The sequence below is a fragment of the Dryobates pubescens genome, chromosome 10 (genome assembly GCF_014839835.1).
Source record: "Dryobates pubescens isolate bDryPub1 chromosome 10, bDryPub1.pri, whole genome shotgun sequence".
Taxonomy (NCBI): Eukaryota; Metazoa; Chordata; class Aves; order Piciformes; family Picidae; genus Dryobates; species Dryobates pubescens.
In genome coordinates, this window is record NC_071621.1 from 20704118 (window position 1) to 20719982 (window position 15865).

At 41.7% G+C, this 15865-nt stretch overlaps 1 protein-coding gene across 4 annotated transcripts in view; it reads left to right on the plus strand.

Moving 5' to 3' along the window:
- STARD13 (StAR related lipid transfer domain containing 13) overlaps window positions 1-15865 on the plus strand; it is a 259294-nt gene that overhangs the window by 226600 nt on the left and 16829 nt on the right. For all 4 annotated transcript variants that reach the window (XM_054164923.1, XM_054164921.1, XM_009907051.2 and 1 more), the window contains 4 exons: window positions 4607-4670; window positions 9820-11195; window positions 12967-13140; window positions 15186-15345. In XM_054164923.1, coding sequence (XP_054020898.1) covers window positions 4607-4670; window positions 9820-11195; window positions 12967-13140; window positions 15186-15345 — 1774 coding nt within the window. The remainder of the gene's footprint in view (window positions 1-4606; window positions 4671-9819; window positions 11196-12966; window positions 13141-15185; window positions 15346-15865) is intronic.

Below are 15865 nucleotides of genomic sequence, written 5' to 3' on the forward strand. Positions count from 1 at the left end.
AGTGGGCAGGCATTGGAATAGGTTGCCCAGGGAGGTGTTCAAGAAACATGTGGATGTGGTATTTTGGGATGTGGTCTAATGGCCATGCTGGTCTTCGGCTGACAGTTGGACTCAATGATCTTAGAGGTCTCTTCCAACAAAAAAATTCTATGATTTTAAGTGGTAGGAGGTTGAGAAGATCTCTTCACCTTTGCCTTTTCCCAAAAGGCTGAAGGATCATCCAAAACTGCAAGTATGATGTCTGTCCTTGTCTCTTTCTTGTGAGAGCAAGTCGTGAGGTGCACTCATTGCATAGCTCTCTGATCCTCTCCAGTCTTTCTTCTCTGGAATAATTGACAAAGGTACTCCTTAAGTCATGGTCACCAGGAGTCCAGCACCTACACAGCTAAATGGGAATAGGTCTTCTGTTGCTCCTGTGGCCTCTCTTTATATTCACAGACACACCTACAGCAATGACATTAGGTTTATGTATTTATGAAGGTTTCTTTGTTAGCTGAATGGATAAAGACTGGGGTGTTTTTTTCTCTTTTACTGAAAGATGAGGGTTTGGAAAATAAACTAGCAGCTGGAGAGATGCACTTGTGACAAAATACTATTAGCTTAAATCAAATGGTACTGCTGATACTTGTAGTACATAAGAACAGACACCGATCTTTCCAGATTATTTTATATGATGATAAAGGCTTTATGACTTGCAAGTAACTTTTTCTGTAATTATTTTATTCAGAGGACATCACCTGTGCCTGTGGGCTTAAATTATAAACACTTTAAGAGTTTTTAAGCAGCTTTGATCTAAAACAGGAATAGCACCTCATATAGTACACAGGTAAAATACAAGTATTATGTACAAGTTATGTTCTCAAATTGCATACATTTAATTTGCTGTAACTCTGCAGCTCCAAACCTTTAGCTGAGAATGAGTTGTAAAAAGCAGTTGTGCTAAATGGTAAGAGTCTCAGGTTCATCAGACATATTAAACAGTGTCAGGTGCTCCCCCGCAGTAGCAGCTTTGTCACTGTATTAGTTATCAAAGCAACAGCTTCCAAGTTTTCCAGTGTACAGGAAATCCTCACAGCTTGGCTGACCACTGTGGCCAGTTTTCTACCCTTGCTCTCCTCTGTGGTGGTGTTACTACAGGGTGCATGACAGTTTATCATACAAGAGCTGCAGGCCATGATGCACTTTCCTGAAACAAGGGTGAAAAAAAAGGCTGGTTATTATTTCTGTGTGCACCATTTCCCAGGTTGGGAGCCAAACTTTCATTCTTCAGTCACCCCAAACTGCCCTCAACGCTTTGCATGACCAAGCCTTCACAGTGACTAATAGTGCTTACAGCCTGTAGTACTGAACAAAATGGGTTTCTCATTTTTATTTGGAGGATAATTTTAAAGCTGGAGTGCTTGAGTGAATAATCAGTTTGAGCAGAGTTTTAGCTCTGAATGGTAATGGTTCCAGCATAAACACTGAATTTCTCTGCTGTTGTGGGTTCAAATCAGACTCTCAATCTCATTTTATAATCATTGTGGCATTGTAGTACACAAGACAATGTGAGGCAGAAATGCAAAGGAACCTTTTAGTTTTTTAAGGTAGTGGGTAGTATGTTAGTCTGTTGTAAAAGATTTCTGTGATCTCTTTCAGATAGTCTAACACGCCTGCTGTTTGCAATACCATTTGAAAATTTGGCAGAGTAAAGACCAAATTTGAGGCCTTTGGGTTAGAGGCATATCTATCAAGAGATTCCACTCAGATTTTATTGAGTAACAAACAATACAAAATTGCCATGCAATCTGCAGCAAATGCTGTCAGTCTGCCAAAATAGTAATTGGGCATGAAAATTTTATAGCTGGATCTTTGTGTTGTTTCCAAAATAGCAGCAACTAGCTCTGCTCTGGGAACCTTTGTGGCTGCTGTGATAAAAGGGTGAGAAGGAAGACTGAAGCCATCTTGTACTTTTTGTGTTCACATAAATATAGTGACTACAAATATCAATAACAACTACGTAGCAGCCTGGTGTATAGGACCCTAAACCTAGCTGTTAAAATTTGAACCATGGTGCCAAGCAGCTAGCAGCCTTTTTTTCTGTAACTGTTGTTGCTTAGATATCTCATAAATGACCCAAAGGTCACTGTATATGGGACATCCTACCATCAGAGCTTTGAAATTATGACTGCATAGTCAGTACTGTCTGGTGAGTTGTATTGCTCTAGGTGCTGTTAGGAGATAAGCCCAGTTCCATACAGTATGGAAAGCGAAAGCCCTGCTCTGAAATCATTAGAATGGCTCCCACTGACCTCAAGGAGAGTGATTCAGATGTGGCAGCTATCACTCAGGTGGCACGTGGTGGCATGCCTCTGTGAAAATGTGGCTACCAACTTGTCCCTTCAGCACTGGCCAGCTAATGCAGAGGAATTCTGATCTGAGCCACCAGTTCACCTCTTGGAGGAGGCTGTCTCCAAATGGACACTCAGAATTCTATCTAGGCTATGCTTTTCCCAAGAAAGGTTGGACTAGATGTCTTCTTTTAAAGAGTGGACAGATACAGTTTTACTCCTAAAGGAAGTAAAATAATGATGCTCTTGTAGAATTGGAGAGAAATACAGAATTATATTCGAAGAGAGACAGGAAAATACAGAACACATGAATCCTTAACACCTAATACATATACAGGGTACATGAAAAAAACCCCAAATCTTTCCCCAACCAGACTAAATCACAAGCCCCAGTGTTCCTTTTGTCCCACCCCCCCCACCATTGCCTCCCTTGCCTAAACAGGCCAAAATTGCACAGGAAGAATTAGTCAGGCCTCTGAAGGCCATAAACAGGCCTGCGTCCCAATGATACCACATAAGGACTCCCTCCGGAGAGCCCAAAGGAGGGAGAAAAGAGACCACATTGGCCTTGCTGCCAGATTATGAAGAGATAGCAGAATTATGGGATTGAATAACAAAATTACAGTTTCCTGGGTCCACCTCCTGGACTGTCTAGCCCCTAGAGGACTTTCTGTCTCTATGGTTAAATCTTCCAGTGCTTAACCCCACGACATTAGATGATCCTTGAGGTCCCTTCCAACTTGGTATTCTATGATTCTATTATTAAATTTGGGCTGGAGTCCTTTGAAAATGTGTCTGTGCCTGTGATGTCTGACATTTCTGTTGATAAATAAATTCAAATATTTTGCACTCAAAAGAAATGCTGAGTATTATTCAGCAGGGTGCCAATAAAATGCATCTTTGGGTTGAGAAATTCCATGTTTGGGCTAAAGATCAGCTTTGCAATAATAGCTGTAATCCCAGAGGAGGATTTGTGGGCAGAAGGCTGAAGATAGAGCTGGAAAGCCACAAAGCCTGAAATTTATTTCAAGAACATTACAATCATGCATGTGGGGCGTGCTTGTGCATGCATTATCCTCACATTAATATGAGGAGCACAGGACTTTTCCGATATGGCATAGCAGGTTTATTGGCTGGAGTATTGTATCTAAAAATGAGCTAGTGATATTTTATGAGGGAAATTTTTTTAAGGAAGATCCACATTTGGTGGGCTGGTTTTTCATTAGTGGTGGCAATTTGAAAGGATTTCTAATGTTAGAATTCCCAGGGAGGAATATGTTAATGCCATAATGTTCTTACGCTATGCAAGATATATATATATATATATATATTATTTGGGTCATCCTTTTTTTTGTTGTGTCCTTGTAAATTACCACATACATGTTACCAGACAGTTTGCAGCCTGTTCCCCAGACTCAGAAGTAACAGGGGCAGCTCTTGTTGCGAAGACATGGGAGATGCAGGCAGCCTGCAGAAGTGTTATGGGCACACGGCTTTCTCACTCTGCCTCTCTTTGGTTTGAAATTTAGAAAATTAAAATGTGGGGTTTTGAAAATGTTCAAAGCTTAACATGCTTAACTCTGAGCCTCTGCTTTCAGAAGATGGGTTGTTCCATGAATCAGGATCTTTAAGTACAAATAAAACCTGATCAATTATGATTAGCATAGTAGGTTCTCTATTGAAAGAGCGTGTTTCCTTGTCCTCTAACTGTCTCTCCACAGGGATACACACACACATTCACATTCCATCTTTATCAGATTGTTATGTCAACCTACTATCTTCTTGAGATAGCCTTGCATTTAAGGAAGAGAAACCTTAGAGTCCCTGGGGACATCACTACAAACAAGGTCAAAAATAACTAAAAATATGTCAGATTTGTTACACGCTGGGTATGCTAACATGTCTGTAAGATCTACAGGTATGGGAAAGGAGCTATGGGCTGTGGAGAAATATGTAACTAACTGCTAGAAGTTCTTCTTTATGTCAACTTTTTAAAGGAGTGGCTAACTTCCTAAAGTAAGGAACTGCATTTTTTTTCTTTTGCCTATGAATTAAAAAGCAATGTATAAAACCTTGCTATCAAGTAATGTGAAGCTAAGATTCCCTTCTAATGCAGTGGTCTTATAGCCTGGAATACTACAAGCAGTACTGTTTTTGTATCCTGTTGTATGCAGTTGGCAGCCTACAGGCAGATAAGAGAAAAGCTGTTGAACTTCAGAGAAGTCATGCCCTTTAATCAGAGCCTGCTAATCTTTTGAATTTGCTTTGCCCTGTAGACGACTGAACACACTGAACAAGTGCGCCTCAATGAAACTCGATGTGAACTTCCAAAGAAAAAAGGTAAGGAAACTTCATGAAATGTGTTGGCTTGGTCCTGGCTTTTGTGATAAGATCTTCCCAATGTAGCCTTTTAAGTCAGTAATGCTCTTAAAAGTACGTTAGGTGTATTTGACTTTGAACATGTGTGTCAGCATTATCTGATAATGCTGAATGTTGAAACTATAAATAAATGAGGAAAAAACGTTGGCCGATAGAGCAGGAACAGTACTGGGTGTATGGAAAGGACACAGGCAGTGCTTAAAGCTTCACGTATATGCAATTCAAGTTAGTGGGTGAGAAAACAGAGCAGTTTCACTAGGCTGGTTTGTTTGCCAGTGCCATGTGAGTATGCAACGCAAAGTCCTGCATGGAGAAAATGGAAACTACTCAGGCCAAAACAATCACTTTTCTTAATTTCTTGTGCTGACTTATTCCCAGTTAAGAATATGCAACTGTCATCCTTGCAGGCTCCTGTCTAACACGGGAATTATTTGAGCTTAAAGGGGTTTGGTGAGGACTGCAGAAACTGCTTATTGATTTTGAGAGTTTTGTAACATGTCCAGGGTTAACTGTTGAACAGTTGGTTTTCTGGTCACAGATTCCCCTGAAGCCCTTCAGTAGTGAACACTGGTTGTTGTCAACTCTGAGAAATCTTGGTGTCTGTTTTTCCTTTCTTTGAGGGTTTGTCTAATATGTTTTAAAAACTGCCTCTGAGAGTTGCATTTTTGGTGTCTTTGCAGATTCAGTCTATTCATATTCTATTCACTGTCTGAGGGAAACTTGAATAAATAATGGTTTTAATGTCCAGATAATGTCCTTTGGCACATGCCCATTTGCTCCTCTGCACACAGCCTTTTCAGATTCCATTTTGTCCACTCACTGGAGCCACAGGAACCTCTTCATTGCTTCAGACCTGATGTTTTTTTCTTGTCTTTGACAAGTGCTAACACTTTCCACATCAAACACCCATATCATACTTGACAGAAGGGACAGTAACTTTATGATTTGGGCAGGTAGGTGCTATAGAAACAGGCTGTAAGGAGAGGCTCAATTGACTGTGTCATAGACCTGCTTGGAGCAGTGTCTGGTTTGTGTCCATGAGCTCCTGTACTTGTGTTCAAGCAGAGATACTGGAACTTCATGAGACAGAATTACCAAAAGCAACATATAGGTGAACACTGATCATCCTCTGAAATTCTATTTTTTAGTTCCTGCCCTCTTCAGCGAGTATTTTGGGTTTAGTGTGAGGTTTGTATGCTTAATTGCTCAGGTTTTCAAGTGTCTGATGAACATCAGGTTAAAAGAAAGGAGGGGTTTCTTGTTATCTCTGAGTTTTGCTAATTTCTGCTGCCACTCCTCCCTATTCTGAATGGATCGAAGCCCTCATCTGCTCCCCTTGCATACCACCATTACTTTTCTATGAAAGTGAGTCTGCCGTAACTGATACTCTTTCAGCGGGACAGAACCTAATTGGGTCCATACCTGCACGAGGCCAGGGAGAAGCAGAAGACAGAAAAGTGCAGAGAAAGAGGGAACAAAGGAATTTTGAGAAAACAGATACAGAGCAACCAAAAGTAGAAGACAGTGTGGGGGAGAGAAGGACTGCTGACAGGAGGAAGTGTAAATGCAAGTGTAAAGGCTAGAAATTTGGTCTGGATTTGAACACTGAACCAAGTAAACTTTTTTTGCTGTAGATACTGCCTTTCCTGATAGTCTGTATAGTGATCTGAACAACGAAACGCAAAATCAGCTTGCTTTGGAGGTTTGGCATAACAGGTTTACACAGAATTAGTGCAGCTGCTTGAGTGATTCATAAAAATACGGCCAAGCGAGCTGCCAGGCAAAGTTTCTGTGAAAGCCAGCACAATATGAGCCTTCCCCACTGCCTGCTCTCCCACCCAAAGCATTCACACTGTGGGCTGCTGTCCTTCCCTTGGCTTTATCAAGATGCATACAGAAATCCTCATGTGTGTGCTGCAAATATGTCCGTAAGCGATTTGGACAGACAGAGATTAGCCTTTGGATTAACTGCCTTCTGCAGCTGTCGATTTATGAGAATTCCTGCCCCCAGCTGGAAAAATGTGGCAGAATTCCACTGCAAATAAACCCTCTTTTTGCCCTTTGTTAGCATCCCTCTGTATCTCAGGAAAGTACACCCTCTGTCAAAAAGCTGTACTATTTTAAATCAACTGTGACAAATCTGTGAATCAAAACCTCTTTCTCTTTGGCAAATGTTATCAGTCACTCCTCAAGAAACTTGCCCCTTCTCGTCTTCCCAAACATAATGGTATTAAATGGACTTTTGAATATGCTCCAAAGCCATGCACTTGATTTCACCCTAGGTCAGTAGAAGTCTTCTCCGAGATGTCTGCTCTGCCTGCGTAAGATGAATCGATGCTTTCAGACCTACTCTCGATCCAGTGTCCCCATAGCTGGCGACACGTCACTTGGCAAAGCGCTCTCTGCGGTTTTTTTTAGGACAGTCTCTTTTGTCAGGGCACTCTGATATCTAACAAGAACAGTAGGTCATTCAGGATGTTCGTGGCTTCCAGAATTCGTACTGATTCTATCAAAAGAAAAGCACATTATGTCACAGGACTCACAGTGCAGTCGCATTTGGAGTGAATCACCATGGCAGCATTTCAGTATCAGGATACTTCATTTGTCTGATTTCACTTCTGATGAAACATAAGTGTGCCTCATTACCAATTTAAAAAACCCCAAAGCTAAAACTTTTTCTTTTTTATTGAGCTGCAAATTTTGACACTGAAAACCTTCTGTATTTTCTGATGGTTTGAGGGCAAAATGCAGTCCTATCTTTATTGTGGTTAGAGGCAAAACTTGTTTTCTACCGCTATCCATTTCTGCTCATCTCTTACTTCCAAAAAGAAAAAGAATCTCAGATTTTATTTTCCTCTAAAAAGTATTTGAAGTGTATTTACCACTGGATTTATGTTTATTTGTGTCCCCTACTCTCTGCTCTCATCTTGGTGTTTTTCAGATTGTCTTTACTTTGGTTAGTTTAATCGATTCCAGCTTGTAGAAAATACAGGCTAAATCCTGTCTAGTTCATAGAGGAATGTCAATGAAGCTACAGGGATTTGCGTCAGCCAAGAATCTTCTTTAAGGTCCCTTTGGCATACTGGGATGTACAACAAATTAAAAAATACATATTTTTATTCTGTTGGCTGGTGCCATCGGCACTTCAGCAGCGGTATGCTTTGTAGATACAATTAGCACTACTAAATACTTGAAAGTACATACCCTTGCGGTTTTTAAAGTATCCACTTTGTGGCACAACTAAGACCACAATAGATGGATTTTTAAGTGCCTGGGTCTGTGCAGTCCTTTACTTCATATATGCATACAATAAAATGTGGAGCTAAAATGAAGGCAGAGCTGTCTGATGTGTCATTTCTTTGCTGGAGACAAAATGGCCAAAGCAGTGTAAGCCTTTTCTAGCTCCTTTTCCTGATGCTTCACCAGCTACTTAATTTTTCTCTCTAGCTAGCCACAGCTAGCTAAGATCTAAGATCTTTACTCTTGTGAACTAACATCAGCTGCAGGAGCACTGCACACCTCAACAGATAAAAGAGGAATGACTAAATGCAGAATTTCATAGCTATATTTTATTTTATGGTTTGAACATGATCTAAAAAATCTGGCCAGCTCGAAGTGATAAATTGGCAAAGCATTAGTGAGACCTGGCATGCTACTGATCCCAATCTCCATCTTTGGAGGTTTTGCGTTATTTAAGGTTTTGGGCATTCTTGTAAAACTTGGTTTACATTTTTCAATTAATCATGCCAGCAGAGATCTAGTCAGAGATGGGAGATAACTTTACCATCAAAACTTCATAGAAAAGCACTTCTAATAATAGACCTTCAAAATGAGAATTTTTCCAGTCCCAAAATAGTCTTTTTGGTTTAGCACCTCATTTTAGTCTGACAGCCTGTCATATTTTACTGCCTTCATACTGCTTCCAAGAATGTGAAGAGCTGTTTGGATGTCATGTAGGTGAAGTTAGTTTGTTCTGCTCTAAAACAAATGTACAAGAATAAGGCAGTATAAACCCAGTTCAAAGTCAGGGGAAGGATACTCATTAGCAACTGTGGGCTTCACATCTTTAGAGAGCAGCAATTTCAACAGTGATTGTGCAACTCATGCTGAAGATGTATCTTTTTTGGTTTAACAAACAGATGAGTAAAATGTCATAGGGAGAGCTTTTTTATCCTTTTTTTTCCCCCAAGGCACATGTCTGCACTGCAGAGTAGCTCCTGGAGCTGCCTAAACATAAGCATTCCTCAAACTGAGGAACAAGACCAGGGCGGGTTGCAGGGCTGCTACTTCCTCAGGAGGGACTGGGGAAAGGCAGAGACAGTGGGACAAGCTGGAGGTTACTGAGTTTGGCGTGCCTGTGATGGCAAAGGCAATGAAGATAGTGTTACTGTAGGAGACTCACCTCAACTGTAGATGCTACCCCATTCAGGGCTGAGTCTGGCCGTTCCTCCTCCCTGTGCTTCCATAGCTGCCTTGGCTGCTTTCCTTTGCACTCAGACCCACTCTAAGGATATCTCTAAATATTATTTTTTTACTGTTATTTTAAACATGGTGGCTATTAATCCACAGTTATGTCCTGAAACATAAATCTTGTTAGATGTACCTGGTCTGTGGAGTTTATAGATGTTTACCTAGTTCTCACTGCAAAACTTCAGTGTATCACCGGATATTTGCTGTCTTGGTTTCTTAAATAGCTCACATTGCTGTAGTAGCCAGTACTTGCTAGACTTTACCATTTCTGTCTTAACATCATCCTTGCAAGAAAGAATCCCTCTACTCAAACCTTTCAACACTTTTTTTTTGGTATCAGTCACTATTGGCATCAGTCCTATGTAATTTAGTACACAGGCAGTCTGGCCCACAGAAGCCAAGAGGCACCGGTGGAACTCATGAGCTCCTTACCATAGAGCAGACATTCATTCCCTACTTGTTAAGATGCTTTACTGTCATCTTTACTGTTAAATGAAGGAGGCTGTTAGGAAAGAACTGATGACCAATCTTTCATAAACTAGATCCAGGGAAACTTTACCACCTGTTGCTCACAATCACACTAATTCAGATAATAAGTAAAAGCACCTGCTTTTAACATGTGCCACTTGCTGTTTTCCAGAGTGAAGATTCAGATGAAGAGGACCTTTGTGCTATCAGTAACAAATGGACTTTCCAAAGAACCAGCAAACGGTGGTCTCGGGTGGACGACATTGATGCTTTGCTTCACCGATCAGACAGACATGGATCTTCTGGGGACATTAAAATGAAAAATACAACAAGCAGTGAGAGTGTCCTTACAGATCTGAGTGAACCTGAGGTCTCATCTCTTCACAGTGAGAGCAGTGGGGGAAGTGACAACAGGAGTCAGTCAGGCATCAGCAGCTCTGTCAGGGACACCTGCGACTGCTCTGGCGAACATGATGTAGAGAGCACTCTGCTGCAAGACTCTGCTGCCATAAACACTGCCCTGTCACCCAAGGACAACCTGAAGAATGAGAAACCAACACGAACCAAAGCAAAAGCCTTTCTGAAACGCATGGAGACATTAAAAGCAAAAGGTGTGCATGGAAAACTAAAAGGCTCAGGAAGAACAGGTCCTTTAGAGATAAGCGGACCTGTTCTCCAGTATGAGCCAAAGTCCTTGAAAGACATGCATTGTATACAGATAGTCAATGGTGATCTCCAAAACTTAGGACAAGATTCGGTCAAAAGAGGACTTTCCTTTTCTGTCAAATCCAGCAGTGAGAGCAGTCAGTCCGAAAACAGCAGCAGTGGGGTGAGCACACCATGCTTGAAGGAACGGAAATGCCATGAAGCAAACAAGAGAGGTGGGATGTACCTGGAGGACCTAGACGTGCTGGCAGGAATGGCCTTACGGCAAGTAGTGGACCAAAACCGCAAGAATGAGTTCCATTCCCAAGAGAACTTGGTTGTGCATATCCCCAAGGATCACAAACCAGGGACCTTCCCAAAGGCACTTTCTATCGAAAGCCTCTCACCAACAGACAACAGCAGTGTAAACTGGAGGACAGGCAGCATCTCTTTGGGAAAGCAGAACTGCTCTACTCCAAAAGAGCCTGGATTAATGGCATGCTGTCCTAAGGAGAGCAGAATTAGTATTTATGACAATGTGCCAGGTTCCCACTTGTATGCTAGTACTGGAGACCTCCTGGACTTGGAGAAAGATGTCCTTTTCCCTCATTTAGATGACATTTTGCAACATGTCAATGGACTCCAGGAGGTGGTAGATGGCTGGTCAAAGAATATGTTGCCAGGTCTGCCAGTTGGTGATGTCTTGGTCAGAGAATCTCCACCATTGCCTTTCCAGTCACCAACACAGATCACACTTGATTTTGAAGGAAACTCTGTTTCTGATGGCCAAACCACACCAAGTGACGTGGACAGAGATGGAACATCCCTGATTGAATCTGAAGCCACTGCTGTGAGGGACAGGAGAGACTCTGGGGTGGGAGCATCACTCACAAGACCAAGCAGGTAGGTAGCAAGACTTTGTACACAGATCCAGAGGCTCTCAGCTTGGGAGTCAAAAGGTGCAGTATACCTTTACAGTTGTACTCCTCCCGTGGGGACTTCCCAGGGAAAGGTCAGACTCCTCCCATATGAGGATGGGAAATTCCCAGGGAAGGGTCAGACTATAAGGGAGACCTTGTTGCTCTCTACAACTACCTGAAAGGAGGTTGTAGCCAGGTGGGGGTTGGTCTCTTCTCCCAGACAACCAGCACCAGAACAAGAGGACACAGTCTCAAGCTGCACCAGGGGAGGTTTAGGCTCAAGGTGAGGAGAAAGTTCTTCCCAGAAAGAATAATTTGCCATTGGAATGTGCTGCCCAGGGAGGTGGTGGAGTCACCACCCCTGGAGGTGGTGAAAAAAGGATTGGACGTGGCACTTGGAGCCATGATTTAGTTAGTCATGAGGTGTTAGGTATTAGGTAATAGGTTGGTCTTGATGATCTCTGAGGTCTTTTCCAACCTAGTTGATTCTTTGATTCTATGGGAGAAAGGAGATACTGATATGAAAATTCTTATGTGGAACCTATGGAGAATCAGTATAATAGAGCAAACTAGGGCATTTTTTTCTGCCTTGATCCATCAGTTCCACAGTAGCACCCTGTATATTTTGTGGAATCTTTTTTCAATTTGTCTTCTAAGTCATGCACCCTCATATTTATGCATCAGGAGCTTTGTGCACTTTGTATGCACAGTTCTGCTTTAAAAATGTGCCCCTTTGTGCTCAGAGATAATTTCCCTACCCTGCCTCAGTCTCTTATGTGGCAGGATGAAGTGATGATGCAGAACTAACTTCTTAATAAAAGCAAAAAGTGGGATTTTGTTAATAGTTTAGAGATCTGTTTTAAGTCAGAGGGATCAGTTCCTGTTGAGCCAAGGGAGCATGGTCCTGGGTAAAGGCCTTTGTGGATCCTTACTGTTGTGTGTAGGGTGGCTTTCTATGTGCAAAAGCAGTGAGAAAATACCTGGTGTTTTCTGATCTGCTGTCAGGCTTGTCACATCCTCACAGAGGATTCTGCTGTGCCATGGTGTACTGCTGCCCATACTTGCTCACCACCATCACAAGCAAGTGAACTCGAGGAAACTACTCAGTAGATGAACAGTCCCTAAGTTTTTAGGATTTGAGCCAAACTCATGTTCAGCTAAACAGGAAACTGAAATGAATTTTTTCCAGTGTATCCACTATAGAGAAAGTGCATTGGAGTAAAGAGAAGATGCAAGTGGCTCAATAGCTTGGTGGTTACAGATCTTGCCAAGGAGGCACAGGGTTCTGTCCTTTCTCCAAAAAATCCTTCAGTATTTAATAATAACCTCCTCCTCTCCAAACGCCTTGGTGGTCAGGCTGGTCTCCTGGGAGGTGAGAGACCAGGATCAAACCCCAGTTCTGAGTCAGGGAGAGAACATTTGGATTTGGATCTCCCACATCCTGTTGGATATGTGTGGGCTAAAGGGCACAGCAGGGAATGCTGCTTCCCTGAGTACACGGATGAGACCTGCAACCAACTGTGAATCTGACATTGCACATCAAAGCCTGGGCATTTCCAAAATTAAAGAGATTGAGCAAATTGTTTTATTTGCCTCCAGGCTGCATTTTCTTTCAGCTGACGCACCACAAGCCATACTACATGTGTGCTTGTGTATGTTGTGTATCTTGCCCAGCCCTCTCTCACAGCATACCATCCTCTTTTCTGCCCAGTTCAAGCTGTTGTATTATTTTCCTGTTGTTTCTTTTGGAAAAGGCGATTGCGATGGCATAGTTTCCAAATCTCTCATCGCCTGAGCCACTCTGTTGCATCACTTCACATCAGCAATCAGTCAGCAGCCCAGCTGAATCTACTGCAAAAATTCTCTCTGCTTCGTCTTACTGCCATCATGGAAAAGTACTCCATGTCAAACAAGCATGGCTGGACCTGGTGAGTACCACTGATCACTGGAAAAGAGAGAGTTTCTCCTAATTCTGTTATTGTGGTAGTAAATGCAGTAATGCAACTAGAAGAAACTGACTTCAGCTGTAGAATTTGAAACTGCCTTCTTTAATCCACTGTTGCCTAGTGAGCCAGTGGCAAAGTCAGAAACAGATTCTGGAGATCTGACTTCATTTCTGTTCTCTAAAAGACCCCCGACCTCCCTAACAACACTCCAGTTCCAGAAAAATAAACAGGAGTAGAAGAGAGTGATTAAAAGTAGGAACTGTTTACAGTGAGTCTTGCCCAGAATCCATTTTGTGATTTGAAAAGAAACAGCTGCTGCTGATACTCCATGTATTTGATATAGGTTTGTTTGTGTTATAAAAGAAAGGTTAGAACAGTTACAGAACTTTGCAGGTTGAAAGATGCAAGTTTTAGCCTAGTCCTGGACCTGTCTTAGAGTGAGCTGGCAGCTGTAGCAGCTGTAAGAGCTACCTGGTCACTCGGAGAGTGAAGTGAAAGGCAGAGGGACATGAACGCTGGCTACATGGTTCCTTCTGTAGCAACTGGCTACAAAAACCTACATGTTTGTGATGTATGAACCCTGATGAACCATGCAGACTGAGGTATACTGGCATGGAAATGGGCACAGGAAAGAGATTATAAGTATCTTGAGAAATAATCCAAAGGATAACAGAAACTTTCCCTAATACACACAGACACTGAGTCATAAAAATAATATGACTTGGCATTTACATTGTGATTTCCATGTTCAAACAGTTACCACAATCCTACTAAATTCAGCTATGAGCTAGATAATACAACTTTGCCTTTGAAAGTGGAAAATCAGATACAAGGGACTACATGTAAGGTCCACCTCACTGACATCAGCAACTCCAAAAAGTTCTAAATCTAATCTGAGTTAGTCAGGTCAGCTGTCTGTGGTCAGTAGAAAAAGACAGGCAACTCTAAAGGCCGCTCATTCTGTACAGGGGTGAGGGTTTGGGTCACCCTCCAAAGGTCCTTAACTCCACAGTGGGTATAGGGAGAGTCTGGACTGCTAAGTCTTTCTAAATCTTCATTAGAGAGATAAAATTCAATGAGATGAACTCCCTGATTGCTGCTTTCTTTTCAGGCAGCAGAGAGCATCAGACAACATCTGTACTGAAAGGAATCTTAATTTAACCAACTCCAAAAAAGCAGACTAGAGTACAGCAAATTCTAGATCCTGCTGTTTGCACAGGGGTTCTGCCTCCTGACAAATACTTCTTAAGTTTGTGTAATCAGTCTCTAAGGATCTATTAAAGTGGGACTCTAAGTAGCTATAAAGTTACGTGCTATACTCCTCCAGTAGGTCATTTAATCCAAGTTTTATCTTCTTCCCACACAGATGAGAACAATCTTTGCCACATTTAGGTGATATTCATCCTGGGATTTTTTTTATTACTCCACTGCAGTCATGATGTCCACAAAGGGAATCCAGTTTGTTCTTGTTTTAACTATCATTTTTGGAAGAAAGCAAGCTTACCAGCCTCACTTAAGTTACCCAACTAGCATAAATCATACAACATCAGGGATGAGTCTGGCACATAGGGATTTCCCACCATCATTTATTACTTCAAATTGTTAGTCAATAGAAATACTAAATCGTGTAACTGGTAGTATAAAAATCATTCAGCATGTTAGAGGACTGAACCTCCTTTTTCCCTCAGATACCCTCTCCTCTATACTTTGCTATGCTATTCCTCTGAGTTCCTAACAGATGCTTTAAAACATGTTGACTTCAGCAGGATGACAACTGGGTAGTAAAAGTTTTCTGTTAGAACAGGTTGTTACATTGTTATAGTAGAGCCAGAGGCCATCCCTGTATAAAAGTTGTCAAGAAATCCATCAGTTATACAGGTTGTAAAGTGTCCATGTATTGTGCACTAAACATTATTTCACCATCTTTATAAAACGCCCTAGTTATCTATTTCTGCAAACAGTGTTCCTTAGAGGGGCAGTGTAAATATTCTGACATTTTCATGCAGCCTGTTAATTTTAATTTTCAGGTCTGTGCCAAAGTTCATGAAGAGGATGAAAGTTCCAGACTACAAGGACAAGAATGTCTTTGGTGTGCCTCTGATAGTTCATGTCCAAAGAACGGGACAGCCTCTTCCCCAGAGCATACAACAAGCACTACGCTACTTACGGAGCAACTGTCTAGATCAGGTATGAATTTCACTTCAGGGACTCAGCTGATTTTCCCTGAAAAGCCACCCTAAGCAACCAATGGTGAACTTCTTTGTACATAGTACCAGAATTACCTGAAGATTGTTCTCATACTGGGCCCAGATCTCCTCTGGTGATTTGATACTTGCTGCCAATACTGATGTGAGGTTTGTATCCAGCTAACCTGTTGAATTCTGTAGCTATCACAGTCCTTCTGATTTGCATACTATAGCCTGTCTCAAAGAATGACGTAAGATTTTCACATCTATTGTATAAGACCTGGAAAGATATCACAGCTCCCAGATTCCACCCCTATATGCACTGCTTGTGCTTGACTGTTGCCACAGAGGGTTAACTTTATTCACTGTTTCACAAGATATGGTACAGAAGGTTTTATTTACTTAGGAAAGAAAAGAAAGTCCAGGAATAGAGAGCAAGCTCAGCAAAATATTCAAAATATTCTGTTGACAAAGTCAGATATATCCAGATAGAGTTAGGTCAGCAGGGGTTCAATGCCAAG